General features: G+C 43.4%; 1 protein-coding gene and 1 long non-coding RNA gene across 2 annotated transcripts in view; one reads left to right on the top strand and one right to left on the bottom strand.

The window, feature by feature from the left end:
* The window catches only part of PLPPR5 (phospholipid phosphatase related 5), a 95,708-nt gene that overhangs the window by 33,074 nt on the left and 37,992 nt on the right, over positions 1-24,642 (bottom strand). The window contains exon 3 of the mRNA XM_083445058.1: positions 24,236-24,486. Within this exon, the coding sequence (XP_083301184.1) occupies positions 24,236-24,486 (251 nt within the window). The remainder of the gene's footprint in view (positions 1-24,235; positions 24,487-24,642) is intronic.
* The window catches only part of LOC310679621, a 28,140-nt gene that overhangs the window by 948 nt on the left and 2,550 nt on the right, over positions 1-24,642 (top strand). The window contains exon 2 of the long non-coding RNA XR_014512411.1: positions 12,324-12,382. This is a non-coding gene — a long non-coding RNA (uncharacterized lncRNA). The remainder of the gene's footprint in view (positions 1-12,323; positions 12,383-24,642) is intronic.

Here is a 24,642-nt window from a genome sequence, read left to right as displayed (position 1 = left end):
GCTCACTTGGAGCTATCCAAGGTCCTGTTTTTTGTTAAGCGAAATTTTGACCATACTTTGCCAACCTGGCCTGCTTTGACTTTCTACACCAGCCTTACTCAACCTTGAGTCCCCATAAGTTATTAAACTACAACTCCCATAATCCCTTACAACTGGCTATGCTGGTGAGGAATGATGGGAGTTGTAGTCCAATAACACAGGAACCCAAGTCTGAGAAAGGCTAAACTACACCTTACCTGATGAACCTGACATGGCCTACTGTGACTCAACCTTGCTTATCTCAACTGGGCATTATCTTTTTTTACTTGACTTCACCTCATAATGTCTACTTTCCTTGTGAGCCTCAATAGCACACACAATGGGATAATCACCACCACCACAACAAAAATTTTATTCTAAATTAAACTGGCTTTTCACTTTCACACAAAATATACTCAACCTTTACACATCATATTGAGAATACCCTAAAAGGTGCATTTTCCAAACTTATAAATCCTGTAAGATCAAGGCCTCCAACCATATCTAAATACTACTACTACTACTACTATTAATAATAATAATAATAATAATAATAATAATAATAATAATAATATCAGTCTCATACCTATTGGTGATGCCAGTGAACAGTATCAAAATGTTCCATTATTCTTAATTGTCTTTATAGAACAGACACATCTTATTAAAAAAAAAAAAACTCTGCAGGAATTTAACAAAACAGGTTGGCATCTTTAAACACTACTCCTTTTAGTTACTGCAATCCAAGACAGACACTGACAAACTAGAAAGGATGCCAAGGAGAATTGCAAAGATACTGAAGAACAATAGTTATGCAACTGTGTATAGTTGAAATCACACAAGTGAAATGTGTGTGAGACGCAATCACAAAGTAGTTGTTCTTCAACCTCTTTTGTCTCTTGTGTGTTGATTTTACTGTACATTGCTTAAGATACATCTGTTAGCAGTATATAAACAAATCAATAGCCAGCCATAGACTGAACATATCTATGACTGATTGATTCATTGATTGGCAGCAATTAAAAATATGGAGAACTGGGAAGGGGAACTAAAACTTTGCAGGATTATGCAATGGATTCCCCTGAAAGGTATTGTGGGTTCCTCTTCTTGTTTTAAATTGGTTATTAGTTTTACACCATGGATTTATATATAGGAAATCACGTTGGGAGGGGTTTAATGTAAAAGGCAACCTACAAGCAAATAAATCTGTGACCGCATTCAGTCAAAACTGATACTGTATTCATTTCACAGACTGTACTAACTCCTGCAGTACCATATTCTTGTTAAATCTTGCCCTCCAGTACTGTTGCCATTTTTAATCTTGGTCTTTCTTGAACTTGATTCTGATTGCGCAGTGCTACAGAGGTTTTGTGTGCTGGCAGAGAGAGAAATAGAAATGAGAGCTTGTGTATCTGTCAAGAGAAAACATTTACAGAATGTTCAGGAAAAACTACACAACGCTTTTAGTAATGGAATTCAAATTCAAGCTCCCTGGTAAATAGAGGCTTCATAAACTCAGCAAGGATTGCCTAAACTTTGTTTAAAGTTATGTTGTTGGTTTTTTGAAATGTGGGGGAAATCACTGCCTGTCGTTTTGTCATTTTGAGACATTCAAATAAAAAGCAAGACACATCAGGAGGGAATCTACTTTTGTTTTGTTTTTAACTATTTCAGGGGCAGGGAACTTTCAGTCTGAGGACCAAAGTCTAAGCCTCTCATTCAGCCCCTTGGGATTCTCCCCAGTTTTAACTCTTCACCAGCACTGCTGCTTGGTGGAATTTGGAGTCGCTCACATGAAAGATTGCCACTTATTTTCCTCCCCTTTCTCTTTCCCACTTCTTGTACCTGCAAGGGCATTTTTTATTTATTCTTAATGCTTTTCTCCTTCCCCCACCCCTCTTTGTTTGTCAATCTCAGTGAACGCTTTAAAAAAAATTTAATTTTTAAAAAATCAAAGCAACACTCGCAACTCGGGATTGTAATTGAGTGTGGGACATGGAAAGGACAAGGGAAGGATTGATCCATTCATGGGAGGGGGGGAACCTGATGCAAATCATCCACTGACCACAGTGCAGCAGTTTGGGGTCATTTATTTCTCCCCTTATCAAATTATCCCCCAATTGGAAAAATCCAAATTCAGTGGAGAAAATGTGTGAAATTGCAGCTCTCCGCAGTGGGGGTCATGCTGATGATGCTCATTTAATGAGAACGCAAGCAAACTTTGAATCCACAACATACTCTGGTGTGAACAAACCCTTGGTCTCCAGGCCCTTCCCCCGTTTAGGCCCTCTCTTCTAGACACACTCTTGTTTGTCCACATCCATCTTAAATTACAGTGCACGGAAATGATGCAACGTTCTTTAGAGATGAAATAATTATGTGAAATTGACTGTTTTTGCTTTGCAGGAATTCTCTTTTCCACAGTCTTACAATCGTTTCCCAATTTAGTAGTTAGCGCCGTGCTTGCAAACACTCTATTTGTATGGCCTCTAGAATTCCTGGAAGAGTTCCTGCTTTTGAACCTCTGGATCCCTGAACTCTAGGTGATCCCAGGAGAAGTCTTGCTACAAAAAAATCAATCTGTCTGACTCTGGGATGCCTAGCTTTGCATTTTCTTTTCCCTCACTGCTGCTAACAGTAGAGTGTGTGCCATGAAGACTAGCTGAGATTGAAGGAAGTCTCTCCTTTTTACTTTATTTTTCAGTTTACCCTAATGCTACTGATCCTTGCACAGACAAAGCATAAGGAAGTCTCTCTCTCTCTCTCTCTCTCTCTCTCTCTCTCTCTCTCCAGCTTTCCTGCTCCCACTACACCTCCTCCTTTCCCCTCCCTGAAGCAATCCACTGTACATTACAGCCTCCGTGGCTGACAGCCATATCACTTCGCATCCGCACCCCTCCTTCCCTTCTGTGGAACAGCCTTCACAGTCAATTATTATACGACCACTTTGTTCTTCTCTCCCAATAAATCTCACTTCTTGGGAAAGCTCTGATCTTGTCTCTGTTGCTCCCCACCACTGTACAAGGGCACTCTGCTTCTCAGATTTCGACCCAAAGTTAATGCAGCCTGTGATCCCGTGTATTTAATTAAATGTGCTTAAGTTTATGAGTCGATTCTATGGATAGACATGAACACCTCCTCTGGCAACAGAGCCAGGATTGCAGAATAGAACCAGGGACATTTCCCCTAGCGCATTTGGTCTAATTCCCGCCCCCCCCCCCCCCAGTCCTTTCTACTCCAGAAGAGGCTAGTCTCTGAACACACAGAAGCAAACTGTGCATGCAATATACCTTTAAAGCACATTCAAAGCACATTATTTCCCTCAAAGTTTCCCTGGATACTGTAGTATACCCTTCATATAGATACAATTCCAGACCCTCCAAGTGTCCCTATTTTCCAGGGGTGTCCCTGATTTAGAGAAGCTGTCCTGGTTTCTGATTTGATCCTGGAATGTCCTGCTTTTTCTTAAGATCCCTGTTTTCATTGGAGAAATGTTGGAGGTTATGGAGTTATTTGACTCCCGAGCCATCTGAAGGCAATCCTGTATAGGGAAGTTATTTTTAACATTTAACATTTCATTATGTTTTTATATATGTTGGAAGCTGCCCAGAGTGGCCGGGGCAACCTAGTAAGATGTGTGAGGTATGAATAGCGAAATTATCATTACAGAATGAGACGTCCCTATTTTCATCAGAGAAATGTTGGAGGGTATGTAATTCCAAGTACAGTGGTACCTCAGTTTACAAACTAATCCATTCCGGAAATCCGTTCTTAAACCAAAACTGTTCTTAAAACGAGGCGCGCTTTCCCTAATCAGGCCTCCCACTGCCAGTGCCCTTCCACCTTTCAGATTCCATTCTTAGACCAAGGTAATGTTCTCAAACCAAGACACTATTTCTGGTTTTGCAGAGTTTGTAAACCAAATTGTTCTTAAACCAGGCTGTTCTTAAACTGAGGTACCACTGTACCTCTTAACAAACTACAACACCCAGAATTCTTTGAGGGATGTGCCTTGAGGGATGTGCTTTGAATGTGCCTTAGGGCTTACCCAGCCTTAGTCTGCAGGTATGTACAATGGCACATATACCAAACAAACATACTAACAACACCATGATGATAATGCAAAAGTTCCAGCTGTGTATCCTTAATTTTACTTCTCCACAATAGCACACTTTTATACAAGTCTACTTGGAAGTAACCCTCACTAAATTCAGTTGGTATAAAGTAAACATCCTTACTGGGAACAAGCTCCATTCAATATGCCTAGAGTAAAGGACCCCTAGACAGTTAAGTACAGTCAAAGGTGGCTATGGGGTTGCAGCGCTCATCTCGCCTTCAGGGAGCTGGCATTTGTCCACAGACAGCTTTCCAGGTCATGTGGCCAGCATGACTAAACCGCTTCTGGTGCAACGGAACACCGTGATGGGGACCAGAGCACACAGAAACACCATTTACCTTTCCACTGCATTGGTATCTATTTATCTACTTGTACTGATGTGCTTTCGAACTGCTAGGTTGGCAGGAGCTGGGACCAAACAACGGGAGCTCACCCCATCGTGGGGATTCGAACCACCAACCTTCCGATCAACAAGCCCAAGAGGCTCAGTGGTTTAGACTACAGCGCCACCCATGTCCTACCTTACCTTAAAAGGTAAAGGTAAATGGACCCCTGACCATTAGGTCCAGTCATGACCGACTTTGGGGTTGCGGCACTCATCTCACTTTATTGGCTGAGGGAGCAGGTGTACAGCTTCCGGGTCATGTGGCCAGCATGACTATGCCACTTCTGGCGAACCAGAGCAGCGCACAGAAACGCCATTTACCTTCCTGCCGGAGCGGTACCTATTTATCTACGTGCACTTTGACATGCTTTCGAACTGCAAGGTTGCCAGGAGCAGGGACCAAGCAACGGGAGCGGGGCTTCGAACCTCTGACCTTCTGATCGGCAAGTCCTAGGCTCTGTGGTTTAACCCACAGCGCCACTCGCGTCCCTTACCTTACCTTTACCTTAATATGCCTAGCATGACAGGTACAGCCTAGAGTAGATGATTGTACCAAGAACCAAGGAGAATCCTTCAGTGGACTTACAGAAGTCATCTGCTCAGAGAAATCCACAATATGCTGCTCTGGAGTTGCTAGGCAGCCATTATCTTTTTCTAACTGTTCACACTCTTTCACCTCGGGCAACAAAATGTTATGGGCCAGTCCTGTTGGCCAGAAGTAAAGGGAGGAAACAAAGGGAGGAACATGCTAAGCACGTTGCTGAAATTGCTTGGAAAATTATATGCTCAAACATACAAACATACATTCATGGGGGGTTTTATTTTTTAAAAACCACACTAAATAAAATTCAAAATTCTTAAATAAGAAAAAACAAAGCACAAAAAACCAAATTTTACATAATTGGGTCAAACGGTCCGATTTAGCAAATATCAGAGAGGAGGGAATATTTTATTATAGCAGCCTCTCATGTTGATAAATGCACAATAAATGATCATCTCCCAGCCCATGGCATGGTAATAAATAAATTCATTCTTTCACCCTAGACATGTTAAATCTTTTTTGTAAAGTTAGACAAAACAATTGGTTGTCTTAATTATGTAATAACATGGTAATTTGTGCTAAACTCCACTAGAGGTCAGGAATAATCATCTTCACCGTTACACATACTGGAAGATGAAAGGTAAACGAATCTTGCTGAGAAAACGGCTTGTGGAAATCATAACTAGAAAAATGCATTTGAAACTTTTATATTACAGGTTCATAGTGCAGCAGGTCAGTACAAATCAAGGCTATTTAAAGCAGCAGAAAAGAAAAGAAAAGAAAAGGCCAGAATAGTTGGCTGGGTTTCATTATGGAGTGGTTTGAGTTCTGGGCTAGGCATGAGAGTCATTGGCTGACAATGGTAACTATTTCTCAAATAGTTGGTGGGTAAAACAAAGAGAAGGAGCAAAGAGATCAAGGTGTGTTGCCTTGGGCAACTGGGAGGAAAACATGATATATGAATGGAAAGGAAGGAAGGAACCAATGTTGCTAACTTCTTGGTTAATCTAACCACTAAAATGTGTTTAGAATTTCACACCTAAAGAGAGCATTTATACTACCTAGGAGTGTACACTTTGTATAATTTTTGGGTCGTACCCAATAATAATTCTACTTAGAGCAGACCCAGCAAAATGATGAGCATTACAAACTTTGAAGTGGACGACCAATTGAATATCATGTATTTTTTGTCTGGCTTTGATAATTTTGTGGCACACAACATTGCAAGATTTGCGACTACTGCTCAAAAACCGAAAAGGTACATTAAGGGTAATATGGTGGACTGTAAATATTTGATCAGCAATGAATTTGAGAAACTTATTTGTCTCAGCTTGTTTTTTTCTAATATACATATGCACTAATTGGGTTATACTGCCTTGTAATGGTGTCTCTATGTATATTTTGTATAGCTTGTACAGTATGTATAGATTTCCTTTTTAGTGGTGGTTGAAATGACCAAGATGGTAGTAACCAACAAATAAATTCAGTGTGGTCAGAGCCAAAGAAACTGGGGTAATTTGATTTCAAAGGTTCTACTCTGGCAGAACTTAGTTGGTACTAACCTTATATAAATGTTGCATCTTTACTCCTTTTAGAAAATGGTGTATCACTTATTGAACATCTAAGATCTTTGCTGATTTTGTTTGCCTATCAGGGAATCTTATCCCTTCCACGGTGAGATGCCAAGAAGCAGATAAACAAGAAGAGTTCTTACCAAGTAGTTTATTCAATATTCACAGAGAGACACGAAGGAATGCAGGGTCTCTCTTAGATAATGGCGTTGCTCCAAGTAAAGTCCCACCCCCACTCCGAGTCACTCCTATTCTACATCACCCCTGCACTGGCTGATCTGTGCTTTCTGCCTCTGAGCTTTCTGTTCTACTGCTCTCAATGTTTGCCAGGACCTGGAGGGGAGGGTGTCTGGCATGCTTTCCAAAGACACTGAGTCTGTCAGCTGTCCCTTTCCTGATCCTTCTTCTTCCTGCTGTTCCTCTCCCAATATTCGCCAACTTCTCCCGTCTGCAGCTTCTGAACTATGACCTTCTGCAAACCGCTGTTCTAAATCTATACTGTCCTCCTCTTCTCAGGAAGCTGCAGGAAGAGGGGGATGTTCCCACCATTCCTCCTCTGTCCAGCCCCTGACAGTGCCAGAATGAAGAGCTAGTAGTTACTGGGTAGAATCATTTCCTTTCATAGGTTGAAAAGCAAATAAAGGGTCAAGATACATATTCCGAGAACTAAGCAAACTGAACAGCTCAGGTAGCTATAAAAATAAAAGGGCACAAGCTCACTGGCATGGGTAGAATCCTCCTCCTAGTGATAATTAAGGAGGGCATGTCCTGGAACCAGGAACTAGAGATGTGCACGTGATGACATGTCCCTGACATGTCAAGTTCCACCAGCAATATAGTACAGTCATACCTCACGATAAATATGCTTCAGGTTGAGCGCGTTCGAGTTGCGCTCCGCGGCGACCCGGAAGTAATGGAGTGAGTTACTTCCAGGTTTCATCACTCGCGCATGCGCACATGGTAAAAATGATGTCACACGCATCCGCCTAAGTGGCAAAACGCAACCCACACATGCGCAGACGCACTGTCACGTCTTATGTTATGTTCAGGATGCGAACGGGGCTCCGGAATGGATCCTGTTCGCATCCCGAGGTACCACTGTATATGACCTCATCTGCCATATTTCCAATGCTTGCTTCCAGGAATGTATTGCCCATGATTCTTTGCGCAACCCTGCCCCCCCCACCCCCATTCAGCTTTTGTCTAAGGGAGGTGGGTTTAGTTCAAGGAAATAAAGTGCTTGTATAATTCAGGTTTAATTTTAACCCAACCGTGTTTGTTTGTTTGTTGAAAAAAAAACCTTTATTTTAAGTACAGTGGTACCTCGGGTTAAGAACTTAATTCGTTCTGGAGGTCTGTTCTTAACCTGAAACTGTTCTTAACCTGAGGTACCACTTTAGCTAATGGGGCCTCCCACTGCTGCCATGCCGCCGCCGCATGATTTCTGTTCTCATCCTGAAGAAAAGTTCTTAACCCGAGGTACTATTTCTGGGTTAGCGGAGTCTGTAACCTGAAGAGTCTATAACCTGAAACGTCTGTAACCCGAGGTACCACTGTATTTAAGTTCTATTATTATTATTTTAAAAAATCTCTCGTATTATTTTATTTCTGAAAAACCACAAAGTTTTATCTTCCATGTTCAGTATATGCTTCCATCTGCAGAACTGGCACTATAACAAGTTCCATATAATGTTCATTTCTGCAGTTGCGACAAATCAATCTTTTGGTGTGGCAGCACCTATTTTCTGGAACTGACTTTACTGTACTGTGTTCGACACCTGTTAAAAGCTTTTATGTTTAGGCAAGCCTCCCCAGACACATGTTTAAAAAATTATATTTGTTGGTTGTTGTTTTTAAAAAAATCGTTTTATATTGTGATGCTTTTCTTATATCTTTTAGCTTCTTAAAATCTGTTGATTGTATCAGCAATTTCTTATGATTTTTTTCTCTTATGTTATGTAAAATGCTTAGAGGGCTTTTTTCTAGAAAAAGTGTTTTATATATATATATATATATATATATATATATATATTTGCTTTCGTAGATTTTCACGGGTACAGGAATGCAGGTTTTGGTGTCCTCGGGTGTCTTCCCGTGTAAAAGTTGGGGTGTCTAGGCGACGTTTCGACGAGGTCTCACTCGTCATCTTCAGGCTGGTGCTTTCGGCTTCTTGTTACTGGAACAGAGCAGGATCTCAGTGTTTGAGTTCCTATAAATACAGTATTTATAGGAACTCAAACACTGAGATCCTGCTCTGTTCCAGTAACAAGAAGCCGAAAGCACCAGCCTGAAGATGACGAGTGAGACCTCGTCGAAACGTCGCCTAGACACCCCAACTTTTACACGGGAAGACACCCGAGGACACCAAAACCTGCATATATATATATATATATATATATATAATATGCTTTTATGTTGTTAAATAAATGCTTTTTTCTGGGGGGGGGGACAGGAGTACGCATACCCTCAAACATTTTGTGAATCTCAGTTTGGCATCATTGAGGGACAGTCTTTCAATATGTGTAGGAAAATCAGAGTACCCCTAAACATTTTTTTAGGGGGGAAAAAGCACTGTCCAGGAGTAAAACGCTAATATATTGCCAGCTCAGAAATTCTGAAACCGTTGTTGTGATCTGAACTTCAAACCTATTTCAAACAATGCGCTGTTATATCGCCCAGCAATAGGAGCCACTTCAGAAAAAGGGTGTACCAAACATGCAAAGGGAATTCCGGACTGATTTCAAAACTAGCAAGAATTCTGAAGCAGGCATTAGACTGGAGCAAGAAGTTATGGCAGATGTGTGCTGGGGGCTGCTGCTGAAAACAGAAACCCACTCCCTTCCTTTTCTGTAACACCTAGTGATACTCAAGGTTTAACACCCTTGTACTGTTACACTTCCTTATCCACAAATGGTCACCAATGAAGCAGATGAGCAGCAAGGCAACTTTGCAGTATGAGGGCATCCCATCACATTCTGAGCATCTTGCTTTTGCGATCAATCAAGAGCCTTGTAACTGTAATATCTAGCCTTAATCTACAGCTTTCCTGTTTTATACAGACACATGCAACCACACACTTAAAATCTCTGTTTTAGCTGCTTTGAGGTTAAATCTACACACATATAAAAAAAACGCTGTGAAAATGCTTTTTTAAAAAAACGTTTCGAAAGATATATTGAATTTGGCATAGCTCACTTTTGCCATCTAATGGCACAATTGTGTACTGCACTATACAACACATTCAAAATGTTTTATTTGCAGCTGTATAGCTGAGTCCTCATCAGATTCATCAAAATTCACAAACACCTTCAGGGCAGGCTGAGCACAATGAACAATACTCTGAACTTCCTTTCCTGAAAGCCTTTATATCCAGTTCCTGCCAAGGGAAAAGATAATAAGTACAAGAGACAGGGCAGGTCAAGAAAGTGGGTGTAAATAAATGTAGAAGGAGGCAGAGCTGAATTTCACAGGTTTCGAACTGAACAGCCAATTCCTGTGACTGCAGGCTTAGTTTTTCATTAAATAAAAATATCTCAGGTTCTTGATCAATATAGTAATCACTGTATTATTGTGACTCTACAGATATGACTTCAGGGTTGCAAGTAGGACAGCTAAGCTTGTTTTCTCCTCTCCTTCCTTTTACTCTAAACAAAAGCTGTAAGCTTCTGCACAGCCAAGCTGTTTAAATCCGACGGACTTCAACAGGATTTAAGCAGCCTAAGGGTTGGACTAGGCATCTGGTGGGAGATGAGAGAATACGAATTGGGTATCCACCTAATACCTTGAAAAGTGGCAAAGGCAGGCATGATTTAGAAGGATGAAGGGGCAAGCTGGCACCTTCATTATACAACTTTAGGCGCCAGATGGAAACGTTGCTCTTCAACCAGGCCTTTAATAATAATAATAATAATTTTATTATTTTTACCCTGTTCCTCTGACTCGGTTGCCCCAGCCACTCTGGTCAGCTTCCAGCATAAACAAAGGCATAATAAAACATTAAAAACCAGCCTCTACAGTGCTGCCTTCAGATGTCTTCTAAAGGTTGTATAGTTACTTATTTCCTTGACATCCGATGGGAGGTCATTCCACAGGGCGGGCGCCACTACCGAGAAGGCCCTCTGCCTGCTTCCCTGTAACCTCACTTCTGACAGTGAGGGAACTGCCAGAAGGCCCTTAGAGCTGGACCTCAGTGTCTGGGCTGATTAACATCTTCTACCCCTTTAAATGTACTTTTTATTTTTTGCGGGGGAGGGGAGGTTTACTGGTTTGTGGGTTTTGTTCTTGCTTTTATTTTGTTCTTGCTTTTATTTGTTCTTGCTTGTATTTTGTCATTTTATATACAGTGGTACCTCGGGTTACATACGCTTCAGGTTACATACACTTCAGGTTACAGACTCTGCTAACCCAGAAATAGTGCTTCAGGTTAAGAACTTTGCTTCAACATGAGAACAGAAATCGGACTCCGGCGATGCAGCGGCAGCTGGAGGCCCATTAGCTAAAGTGGTGCTTCAGGTTAAGAACAGTTTCAGGTTAAGTACGGACCTCCGGAACGAATTAAGTACTTAACCTGAGGTACCACTGTGATTTTTTTATGTTGTGATACACAAATTTAATTAAAAAAAATAAATAAAAATCAGCAGAGGAAAGGTGTGTACTGCTTGACTCTACTAAGGATATGAGGTTCATGCTTGCTGTGGCTGAGAGAGAAATTGTTGGGGTATCAAGGGGAGAAGCATCATAGCTCAGTGGTGTACCTGCTGAAGGCCCCAAATTCAATCCCCGATACATCGCCAGGTAGGGCTTGTAAAGACTCCTGCCTGGTACCCTATGAGCTGCTCCAGTCAATGTAAATAAAACTGAGATAGATGGTCTGACGCAGTATAAGGCAGCTTCCTATATTCCTCTCACCTTCCACTTCCCCCCTTCAAATTGTGTCCAGCCTCTACTGGTTGGACTAGGCAGTGGCGTAGCGTGGATTGTCAGCACCCGGGGCAAGGCAAGTAATTTGCGCCCCCTAACCTGTGGATTTGCGCCCCCTAACCCTAACCTCCAGATGTTGCGCCCGGTGCGGCCGGCCCCCCCTGCACCCCCCACGCTACGCCACTGGGGCTAGGACTACTAGCAGAGACTAGGAATGGGGGAGAGTTTTGGTTTGGTACCTATTTTAAGGCAATCCTACATAATTTGCACTTCCTGAAACAATACACAAACCAAGATGCAGTTATTCTTCAGAATGTGCCCCCTTCCAAATCTTGCAATGCAGTTCTCCAGCCAGATAATTGTATAAAAAGACATATATTAGGGGAAAATGTGCACTGAACTGCATATCCTAGTGAAAATAGCATAAAAAAATGAATTATGGTTAGAGAGCTTACTCGCAAAAATGTGTATAGTAGACAAAACTGCATGCAAAATAATACACACTAAAATGCTGCAGAATTTTCATGAGGACTTTTTTATTTCAAGGCAATCTGATGCAGAAATGTGGAGAACCAAATTAAAGACTGGGGAAATGCAAAAATGAGAGAAACCAAAGCTGTCAGATTTGCCTTAACCTTGAGGAAGACTGAAGTCCCAAATGCTGCATCAAGATTTACGTCTTCCTAGTACCTTAAAGGATAAAACTTCACTGCAAGGCAAGTGATAAATCTCCCTGAAACTGACCTGGCCTAATTATATTTGTTTATTACACAGATTACCAGAAGACAACAATGAGCTGAACTTTTCTCATGCAATGCAGAGCCCACATCAAGGTAAGAAAACAAACACTACTAATGAATAATGAACGTCGCTTTGCTTTGTATCTCAAAAAAGTACCTGTATGCCAGAGGCTCAGATGCTTCATTATCAATTTAGTTTTTCATTTAATGAAGTATTTATGAAATGCTCACAACTCAGATTTTAGATTTCTGACCACGCAAGCAGTATTACCCTAAGGAAAACAATAAATGACAATGACTGTGTTTGCATGTAATGCTCGACCGAAGTTGAGCATTAAGAGGACAAGCTGCAATGTAGATTCCTGCACTTCCCTCTTCTCCCTTTCGCTTCTATAGTCCATTAACCATGGTTGCTCACTACATAAAAACCTCACACAAAGCTGTGGTTAATGTTAGTTGTGATTTAGCACAGTGGCGCTGCTAGGAATGGATTTGGAGACCAAATTCTGCGACCTCTGGAGCTTCCACACTCAGAGAGAGGTGACCAAAGTTTCCCCGCTCTCATTTCTTCTTCTGGGTTGAGCCAAGGTTGGGTGTCCAACCTTGCTGCCAACCTCCCAAGTGAAATCATTGCTGCTTTTAAAACACCAAGAAGGGAAATGCACTTTAAAATCCAAGTGACACTTTTACAGTGGTACCTCGGGTTAAGTACTTAATTCGTTCCGGAGGTCCGTTCTTAACCTGAAACTGTTCTTAATCTGAAACACCACTTTAGCTAATGGGGCCTCCTGCTACCGCTGTGCCTCCGGAGCACAATTTCTGTTCTCATCCTGAAGCAAAGTTCTTAACCCAAGGTACTATTTCTGGGTTAGCGGAGTCTGTAACCTGAAGTGTATGTAACCTGAAGCGTATGTAACCCGAGGTACCACTGTATTGATAACTTGACAAGAGATAACTTGAATGGTCAGCTGCTGTTTTGATAATGGAGCTACAAATAAGTGTTGGGATACTGCCAGGGAGACAGAGGCATCAGGCAGGCCCCCAAGGCTAATCCAGTTGCATGCAGTTCCAAGGGTGGAACAGGTGATACGGGGTATAATGTGTCTATGACATCTGTATGGTTGTTGCAGTTACACTGATGACTGCAACACAGAGCATGAATTGGGGGAGGATGTTAGAATTCCTGATCTATGATTGCAGTCATGGGATTTTTGTCCATCACATGACGGTATATGTTTTGACTCCACAGAGTGGGAAGTGATGGAAACAGGATGTTTGTGTTACTGTGTTCCATGAAGTGGGACTATTGTCCTTTGTTCTTTTTCTTTTTGCTGTCTGATGCCAAAGAGAGAGGGAGCCATGTTGCAGTGCTCTGTGTGTGTTTATATGTAAATAAAGTAGATTAGCCAAAATGCTGAGTTGCTGAGGTCTGTTACGCGAAATGTGCAAACTCTGCGGATCCCTAAGTGTGCCGGTGTTGGTTGGCATAGGTCGCTGCGATGTTCGGGCTGAAGAAAGCTTATGAAGCTCCCGAACAATCGACCAGGAGGGAGAGAACATGCCAGTCGGGCATATGTCTCTGCCAGGGTCCTACTCGAGAATAGGCTGAACTCCTGACAATAAGTGGAAAGGGAACTATAGTATGTGACTACAGAGTGCAATTGCTTTCTCACTCCCTTCAAGCTCCATTTTTAAATCACCAACAGACCTGGCCAGCTCTCCTAGCCCTGGAGGAAGCAGGAAGTGTAGCATCAGGGGAGAAATCATGGTAACAGCTGGGGGTGACCTCTAAATCCAAGGATGTGCCTAGTTTAGGGAAACCAACAGACCTCAAATTGTGGTTAATGATTCTGGCTACTTTTCCTAAACCATAGTTAACCCTAACCACAGTTGTCAAATAACCAGTAACTATGCTTAGTTGAAAACTGAAGACAAAGCTTTCAGGCTCCTTGCAGGCATGCAGGACAAGGGGAAGGGTAAACACATGAGCTTATGCTTAAAAGGCTAAACTGTGGTTTAGCATTACGTGTTAACCAGGCTATAGCCATAAGGAAACGAACCCTCAAAGGATAACCTCAAATTTCTTCCATTCCTTTCCCCCATCCAAAGCTATATGTGGGTACAAAGATCTTCATTGAATAAAGCCAACATGGTTGTAGGGCAGGGTTGCACTGAGATCTGAGATTCACATTTTGTGCGGCAGTACTATTTGGGTATTTTCTGAAGAATACAGGAAGAGCCGCCCCCACTGGATTGGGTCAAAGGCCCATCTAGTCAAGCAAAGTGTTGTCACAATGACCACGCGGATGCCAATGGGAAGCTCACAAGCAAAACCTGAGTGCAACAGCACTCTTCACACTTGTGATCCCCACCAATTGTTATTCTTAGAAGAACACTTTATTTAATGCTATACTGTTTTTAACACTTGATTGGGAGCCACCCAGAGTGGCTGGGGAAACTCAGCCAGATTATTATTATTATTATTATTATTATTATTATTATTATTATTAGTGCAGATACAGTATGCTGGCGTGCAGCAAATATGGCTCCTGCGTATACAACTGATTGGCTTTGAGAAGTATGTCGTGGGATGAAGTATTGAGGCTCTATCTGAACTTGCTAGACATGGAGACAACCTGCAACCACAACACAGGAACATAGGAAGTTGACTTATACCAAGTCAGATGACTGCACTATCTTGCTATCTTGACTGGCAGTGACTCTCTGGGGTTTCAGACAGAGTTGTTCTCCAACCAGACCTCGTGATTAGACCTGGTTCTTCTAACCAGATGCAAACCAGATGCTGTATCACTGAGCTACAGCCCTTCCATAGAGTTAAGGGGGGGGGTCTTTTAATTATCACTTGTTGCCTGAAAAAAATGCAAGAGCTTTTCAACTCCAGCTTGGCTTAACTGGAAACAGGTATGAATTTAGGCAGAGGGAAAACCACTTACAGTCATACCTCGGGTTAAGTACTTAATTCGTTCTGGAGATCCGTTCTTAACCTGAAACTATTCTTAACCTGAAGCACCATTTTAGCTAATGGGGCCTCCAGCTGCTGCCGCGCCGCCAGAGCACAATTTCTGTTCTCATCCTGAAGCAAAGTTCTTAACCCGAGGTACTATTTCTGGGCTAGCGGAGTCTGTAACCTGAAGCGTCTGTAACCTGAAGCGTCTGTAACCTGAGATACCACTGTACATCAAGCAAGTAAAATGCCTTTATCTATCATCTGTCTGTCTGTCTATCTATCATCTATCTATCTATCTATCTATCATCTATCTATCTATCTATCTATCTATCTATCTATCTATCTATCTATCATCTATCTATCTATCTATCTATCTGTCATCTATCTATCATCTATCTATCTATCTATCTATCTATCATCTGTCTATCTATCATCTATCAATCATCTATCTATCATCTAAGGGACGCGGGTGGCGCTGTGGGTAAAACCTCAGTGCCTAGGACTTGCCGATCGTATGGTCAGCGGTTCAAATCCCCGTGGCAGGGTGAGCTCCTGTCGTTCGGTCCCAGCTCCTGCCCACCTAGCAGTTCGAAAGCACTCTTAAGTGCAAGTAGATAAATAGGGACCACTTTATAGAGGGAAGGTAAACGGCGTTTCTGTGTGCTGCGCTGGTGCTGGCTCGCCAGAGCAGCTTCGTCACACTGGCCACGTGACCCGGAAGTGTCTTCGGACGGCGCCGGCTCACAGCCTCTAGAGCGAGATGAGCACGCAACCCTAGAGTCGGACACAACTGGCCCATACGGGCAGGGGTACCTTTACCTTTATCTATCATCTATCTATATCATCTATCTATATCATCTATCATCTATCTATATCATCTATCTATCATCTATCTATCATCATCATCTATCATCTATCGTATCTATCTATCTTTAATGTATAGCCCGACTTCCAAGCAGACCCCACGATGGCATTTCCTCCAAATGTTTTCTACGGGACCACCTCCTCCTTGTTTGCATTGATATTCAGCCAGCAGCTATTCATCACCCAGCCTCAGAGCAGAGAGGTGTGGTGGGGGGGAGTGAGCTGAAAGACTGTGCCATCTGGAAGCGAGGGAGAAAGCAGCGTCACCATCATACCGCTGAAGCTGCAGCCTCCTGCAGTGCCCCCACACATATGTGAGATGAGGGGAAGTATGCAGAAGGACTTCATGCACAACTGGAATTGGAGGGCAGGAGATCAATCGCTCAGCGGTGTTAGCCAATTAGTGCCGCGCCTTCTGCTCTTGTCCAGAATCACAGCCTTGGCCATTTTTCATAATCAAAAAAGCAGTTAATAGGTCAAGGAGTCTTGCTCCTTTATCAAAGAATGCGAGCAACAAGCAGAACTGGTAGGGAAGGGGGAAACAACATGTGTGTCCTTGTGTCCTGTTCCCTTTCATTGTGTAATTAAAACAGAGTCAAATTAGAAGTAGGAATCTCAGGTGTCAACCTGGACCTTCTTTCTGCTCCTTACAATGCTCTAACACACGGGTGTCAAACACAAGGCCTGCGGGCCAAATCCGGCCCGCCAGACGTCGTCATGTGGCCCGTGTAGCCGCTGCCAGCCGCCAGCCTTCACCTTTTATTCTTGCTTTTTTTTTTTCTTTTTTGACACAAGAAAGCCGCCTCTTCAGCGCATGCGCAGCAGCCTACAAGCCAAAGAACGTCTGCCCACTAGCGGCGCCGGCCGTTCTACACAGGAAACCTCCACTTTACATGCATTCAGGAAACTTCCACTTGTTTTTATATTGAGCGCATGCCATCCTGTGATGTGACAAACTGCTGATGCGGCCCCCGATGAATTTGAGTTTGACACCCCTGCTCTAACAGGAAGAGGGTCTGCAGTTGTGTCTCCTTCCTTCTGCCGCCCTAAATTTAGGGATGGGGAACCAAGGGCCACATTCCTTTCTGGCCAACCTTCTGAGGGCCAAATGCCAATATGGTAGTACCTCAGGTTACAGAAGCTTCAGGTTACAGACTCCGCTAACCCAGAAACAGTCCCTCAGGTTAATAACTTTGCTTCAGGATGAGAACAGAAATCGTGCTCCAGCAGTGTGGCAGCAGTGGGAGGCCCCATTAGCTAAAGTGGTGCTTCAGGTTAAGAACATTCAGGTTAAGAACTGACCTCCAGAATGAATTAAGTTCTTAACCCGAGGTACCACTGTAGTGGGTGGGACCAGAAAGAAAAGTAGGCGGGTAAAGGAGTGTAAATTTTACCTTTGCACAGTAGTTTCTGCACACAGTCACACACCCCTATCATCCATCCAGGGAAACAAGAAGCATTGTCAAGAGTTCAAGCACACCTTCCAGCCAAGGCAAAAACATCTGAGGAAGCGGGGCTGAGGAAGGGCATGGCCTGGAGACAAGAGACTAGCTTGGAGAAATGTCTGAGTCCCCATCGCTGTCTCAACAGTTCCTTCCCCTTCTCTCCCATCTCTCAACCTGTGTGAATGAGCAGTGGGGGCCCAGGGGAGAAGGCGGCCTAAGTCATTGCAAATGATGCAGTTGGTGAATCCTTTCATCCTGCCAGAGAGCTACCAAAAGGACCAGCATGATCACTAAAGTGAAAGCCAGCAGTCCTATTTGCCTAGGGCAAGCTTGCTACAACCTGTGGCCCACCAAAACCCAAAATGGCCCTCTCGCGACCTTTCCATGCTGTCCTGGTTGTTCCTTTATTTATTTTATTTTGCCATATATCTACAAGCTAACACATGAACATACAAACAATAACAGAACCAAACTGTTACGGAAATTACAGGGCGGCACATCTTTAAAGTTGTTAACAATTACAAATATTATGCCTGAATGTATCCTTTCGATTTGACAGCTCGGGGAGTATACCTAGCTTTATGAATCATATAAAATCAACACCTTTGCCAAGTTCTTCCATTCCAACACCATTTAGTCCTTGGAAAAAGGACTCTTTCCCCTGCCACCTCCCCAAGCTCAAAGACATGTATACACTCCAGGAAATGCCCGGAGGTGACAATTGCTGGGCTCATTGTTCTCCAAGGGAAGCCAAATTTCATCACTTAGCTACTGGGTGTTAACCAACATACCATGATTATCACTAGCCATAGTTAAGGGTTATGACTGTACTTGGCTTTTGGGTTTCTGTTGAAAATGAAGGATGAGACAAGTAGTGTTTACTGAAACAGATTTACAAGCTGATGCCAATTCCAACATCCCTAACAGAACAAATTGTATCACATTGGAAAGTAGCAAAAGTAGAGGGGATAAAACTCTTCATAAATGATGATATCCAATTTGATTCCCCCCCCCATAGTGTATTTATTTTGCTAGTGTGTCCAACTGTGCAAAATAAATTGATTTAGAGTGTTTTACACATGAGAGAAGGTAAGGAGGCAATTTCCTAAACTTCCACAACATCCCCATCTTTCCTAGGAGATTCTTGGTTAAAAAACAACAGTATAAAATAAATAACCACGAAGTTTTCCAAACAGGCAATATAAAAGCTGTTGGTAGAAGGCTGCATATCCAGCAGGAGGGAAAGTCCCAAGTTGTCATAGCAGCATCAACCCACACTAAACAGTGGCGGAAAAAGGGAGCCTATTGTTAATAAAACAATATGCTAAGATATTTAACAGCTAGAAGATACCCTGGAGATAATTAACATGGGCATAATGGTGTGAGACATAACATTGGCTACTCCTCTCAGTTAAGAGTGCAGAACGCACAGAACTGAACGTGAGTAAAATTGGATATTTGTGTACTTTTCTCTCACACCCATCCACCAAGGAGGTCAGGGCTGCTTTCCTGAGTTTTCACCATTTCATCTCCTCGCAACCACCATGAGAAATGCTAGGCTAGCAGATGGTGGCCCAAAACCTGCGTCCCTCTAAATGTTGTTTGTTATGCAGGTGAGGAACATCTGGAGGACTATGTGTTCTCCATCTGTCCTACAAGTTTCAGATGTCTGACCCTGAACTCCCAAGTCCATGTCCAAAACGCTACTCATTACAGTGGCTACCATTCTCCATTGTTTTCCATTGTTCAATCCCAGCCTCCAGCAGCCTAAAAGGCCATGCTTACACTGCTGTTGTTTAGGAGATCAGAGGCACCATATTCCCAACCCACAGTACCCATATGCAAGGTCACTTCATAAGGTCACTGTTGGATCCTAACACAGCGTGCAATGTTTCTTCACTCAACAGTTATTGAACTTATGGAATTAGCCAATGTAAGCTGGTCACTAGCCTAAATGGTTTTTCCTGGTTTAGATGATCAAGGGGATGAAGCATCATTAAGATGCCTTAATGATTATCTGTATCTTAAAACCTAGACACCCACTTAGGTAGTCAGTCCTATTGAACTCAGCAAGTATGTTGTGAACTACGCTGTGATCTTCAGATAAAGGGTGGCATTCAAATGTAACAAATACTGTATTTTCCCGTCTATAAGATGCCCCCATGTATAAGACACCCCCTATTTTGGGGGACTCAGATTTAAGAAAATGGGGAAAGATGTATCCATGTACAAGACGCCCCCTAATTTTTGACATTTTTGGGGGGGGGACTAGTCTTATACACAGAAAAATACGGTAATAATAATGATAATGGGTTTCAAATTAATTTGACACTATGCCGGTCTTCAAGTTCCATAGTCCTGCCCACCCACCCCCGCTGGATGTTTCTGGTGGGGTGGTGAAGTAGTCCTGGATGATACCCAAGTTATTTCCCTGCTCCCTATTCACGTATGCCAACTGGCATACCCAGCAGCAGCTGATGGGGCACTGCTATTTACCTGGATGCCCCAGAGGGAATCAATGTGGTGAAGAAACTGCTACAGATTCTGCAGTACCAGGGCAGCACAGGAGCCCATTGGACACTCCTAACGCAGCACCTGCATTGCACCAACCAGCCTAGTGCCTCTCCCCTCTCAGTTAATGGTGACAGCTGAGAAGCCAGGTGAGCCACGCCATGCCTACCCTCCTCTGCCAGCCTGGGGGCTGGGGGACAGGGGGCAGGCTGGTGTGTAGGACGCCCTGGTTCTGAATGGGGTAACTGTACCCCTGAAGGACCAGGTGCACAGCCTGGGAGTCATTTTGGACTCACAGCTGTCCATGGAGATGCAGGTCAATTCTGTGTCCAGGGCAGCTGTCTACCAGCTCCACCTGGTACACAGGCTGAGACCCTACCTACCAGAGTGGTGCATGCTCTGGTTATCTCCCGCTTGGGCTACTGCAATGCGCTCTATGTGGGGCTACCTTTGAAGGTGACCCGGAAACTGCAATTAATCCAGAAAGCGGCAGCTAGACTGGTGACGGCCACCGAGACCACATAACACCAGTCTTGAAAGACCTACCTTGGCTCCTAGTACGTTTCCGAGCACAATTCAAAGTGTTGGTGTTGACCTTTAAAGCCCTAAATGGCCTCGGCCCAGTATATCTGAAGAAGCGTCTCCACCCCCATCGTTCTGCCTGGACGCTGAGGTCCAGCGCTGAGGGCCTTCTGGCAGTTCCCTCATTGCGAGAAGCAAAGATACAGGGAACCAGGCAGAGGGCCTTTTCGGTAGTGGCACCTGCTCTGTAGAACGTCCTCCCGTCAGATGTCAAAGAGATAAACAACTATCTGACATTTAGAAGACATCTGAAGGCAACCCTGTTCAGGGAAGTTTTTAATGTGTGACATTTTAATGTATTTTAAATCTTTGTTGGAAGCTGCCCCGAGTGGCTAGAGAAACCCAGCCACATGGGCGGGGTACAAATAATAAATTACTACTACTACTACTACTACTACTACTACTACTACTACCGGGTCCACCTGTCCACCTGTCCACCTGCTGCACCACTGCAACCATGGCAGTATCCCACTCTCTGTTCCAAACCTCCAAAGACAGGACATAAATCGTTACCCAAATATGTAGCCTGATGACCTATGAATCAAGCTCCCATGTCTTGGGGACTACTGCATGCTTGGCGAGAAGTAAAAAAACCAGGAAGTTCCTCAAGTCCATACTTTGTGACTACCTTTGGACTCGTGAACCGTAAGTTGTGCAGGCTGTTTGACCAAGGCTTTAGATGCTAACAGATTTATTTTTTCTAAGTCACTTGTATGCACTTTGATCTTTATATAATTTATACACCACTGAGTCTGCAACAGGGATTACAGAAGACATACCAATGGGATCCAACAGAAAAGCAGACTTCATTTTACTTAAAATTATTTTACATAAAAAAATCTTTATATTGTGAACTACTCTGTGAACTTCAGATGAAGGACAATGTGCAAATATAATTAATAATAAACTTCCATCGGGGGAGCAGGGGAGAGATGATTGATCTCAGCTGGGAGGGGAATTCACAGAATTGGACTCACCACACATGACTCCTGGTAGATATGAGCCATGTGTATTTCTAGTAATGACATAACTCTGAAGCTTTACCAGCACTGAAATTGCAGCACAAGTGCTCAAGTGCATGCCAGTAACTTTTTGAAAGCAGAAACTATTTTTAAGTAGCTTTTATATAAGTTTTCATTCTTTAAAAAAAATAAAAAAGGAAAGAAAATATACTACGGGGAATAACCAAAGAGTATTTCTCTTCCCTATGCTTTTGGTATTTTTCTCCCTCCCATCTTAATTCTCAATATTTCTAGTTGGCATACACCCAAGAATTTGTGAAAAGACTTTGGGCCACAAAAGAATGTGTGACACAGCCTGCTTTGTGTGAGATCTGACTCATTTCTTATTTGTACTTGATCTCAGGAAAAGGAAAATGTTTCCACCGTAGAATTATTCCTGAAATAATCAGCAGAGAAAGCTGTTGAGTGTAAGGGAAACAGTTTGACAAGATAAACGCGGTTGCAGCGGCACAGGTAGTCTTGTAGAAAGGGCATTCTGAGAGCTAGACTATTAGTTTTTGCTATGTTGTTACTCGTTACACTTGATTTTAACTCATTTTAATGAGGCATTCGATATTGCTTCAGTTTCGCTCCCTACCCAGAACTGTGTCAGCATGCCTGGAATTTTTCTCCTTGCCTGCTTTCCATCATTTATTTCCTAATTGATTCAAATGTACAACTCGCAACCTACAAACCTAAATAAAGTACATATGAGAGTCCCTGACATGTGATCGTGCTCTTCTGGCTGCTGAAAAAGACCCACAGATGTCAACATCAGTGTTGTCAAATTGCCCTCCCAAGGCCTATTTTTCACTCATGTGGAAGACTTAGATTGTGGCTGGGACTCCACATAAAACCAGGCCAGCAGAAACTAGGGAAAGCGGCATGAAATTAGCTTTCCCCCCCTCCCTTATTCTCTGCTACTCCAGTGCCAGCATTAATGGGGAAGCTGCAGGAAAATTCAATTTGATAGGTTAAAACATGCCCTTGCTTAATCTGGGGACAAACGCAATCTGACAGTGGATGCATTTTTCAGATCGGTCCTTGGGTATTTTGGTTAATTATTTTAGTCCATCTGAAGAACAAATGAACCTAGGTGGAATTCTAAGTGTGTCCAAAACTGTAAGAGTCTTGCATTTGCCTGGAACTATCCCAGACCCGCCCCACACTCTGAAACATTTCATAATAATAATAATAATAATAATAATAAAAAATTTATGATTTTCAGTTATATACATTTCAATCGTTTTACAGTCATTTTAACATTTTAACTCTGAAACACTTCTTAGAGCTGTTGCCATGGCTGGTGGGTCCCAGTTTGTCTGCAGACATGCTCTAGATGAGGGGTAGTCACTGTTGTGTCCACCAGGTATCATGGACTACAACTCCCATCGGCCCAGCCAGCTCGGCCAATGGTCAGGAATTATGGGAATTGTATTCCAAAACATTTATAGAGGGCCTCCCTCATCTAGAGCAGACCTGTACACAATCTGGGACCAGGAGGTTCATTTACTCCAACCCTCTGTAATCATTTTGCTCAACACAGGGCTCAAACCCATGACGCTGAGATTAAGAGTCTCGTGCTCTACCAACTGAGCTATCCCAGCTTCTTGTGCCCATCCCTGGCCTAAACAGGTTGAACTCTACCCTTCTCACAGGCTGCCATGCCAAACAAAACACTCTAATGTGCCGATACAGGAGGGGTGAGGCAGGTCCCCATGATCTGTCCCCCCCCCTCCAAAATCCATTGTTTCAAACACCTGCACATGGTAAAGAAAACAGAGGCATTTCATACTTTTAAAGGGAAAGGTAAAGGGAACCCTGACCATTAGGTCCAGTCATGGCCGACTCTGGGGTTGCGGCGCTCATCTCGCTTTATTGGCCGAGGGAGCCAGTGTACAGCTTCCGGGTCATGTGGCCAGCATGACTAAGCCGCTTCTGGCAAACCAGAGCAGCGCACGGAAATGCCGTTAACCTTCCCGCCGGAGTGGTACCTATTTATCTATTTGCACTTTGATGTGCTTTCGAACTGCTAGGTTGGCAGGAGCTGTGACCAAGCAATGGGAGCTCATCCCGTTGCAGGGATTTGAACCGCCAACCTTCTGATTGGCAGGTCCTAGTCTCTGTGGTTTAACCCACAGTGCCACCCGCGTCTTCATACTTTTAAGAAATGCAAAACTGACCAGTGGCGTAGTGTTGGTTGCTGTGTCCTGGGGCGAGTGGGTGCATGTGCCAGGAGGGCAGCAGCCCAGCCCTCACTGCTCGCCCCCATAAGAGCAAAATAGGGCTGCACTGAGCCAGCTGCCCATCTGAGCAATGGGCAGCCCAGCCGGCCAACTGAGAGAGGAGCATTTGTCCAGGCTGTGCTGGGGGGCGCTGTGTTCACGCCCCCCCCCCAATTGTGCACCCGAGGCCACGGCTCCCCTGGCACCTCCCACAGTACACCCCTGACACTGACCCATGAGGCATGTGTGTTAAGGCAGAGCAAGTTTAAATAAACTAGGAAGAACAAGATACAGTAGTTGCTCAAGAAGCAGCCGAGGCATCACAGAACGAGGCTGTCTACTTTACTTACGGCCAAATATGTCGCTGCATATATACTCAGAGCTGCCTCTTTGGAAGGAAATGTTTTTCTGGCTTTCATGATAAGATCTGGGTTTCCAGAGCAAGCCTCTGCACCACTGATGAACTGCGTAAATTGCTGGCATCCAAGAGCGGTGTAGTTGGGTTTGCAAAGTGCAATAAAATGTGGCGCAAGATTCCCAGTCACCACTTGTCCGGCATTTACAAAGATGTCCGTTGCAAAAAGTCCAAATGCATAAATGCCTGGAGAAAAGGAAGAGGAAAAGGAAGAGTTCATAATCTGGAATGCTGACCAAACGTTACTTCAAACAGCAATGGCAATTTCTCCATTAAAATACCATCCAGAATGCATGAGCAATAACGATGTTAATATATAGTTTGGGTATTTAGGATGGTTTG

Source organism: Podarcis tiliguerta, assembly GCF_965153285.1.
Source record: "Podarcis tiliguerta genome assembly, chromosome: 6".
Taxonomy (NCBI): domain Eukaryota; kingdom Metazoa; phylum Chordata; class Lepidosauria; order Squamata; family Lacertidae; genus Podarcis; species Podarcis tiliguerta.
Note: the sequence above shows the minus strand (reverse complement) of the source record. Positions and strands in the feature narration are given on the sequence as shown.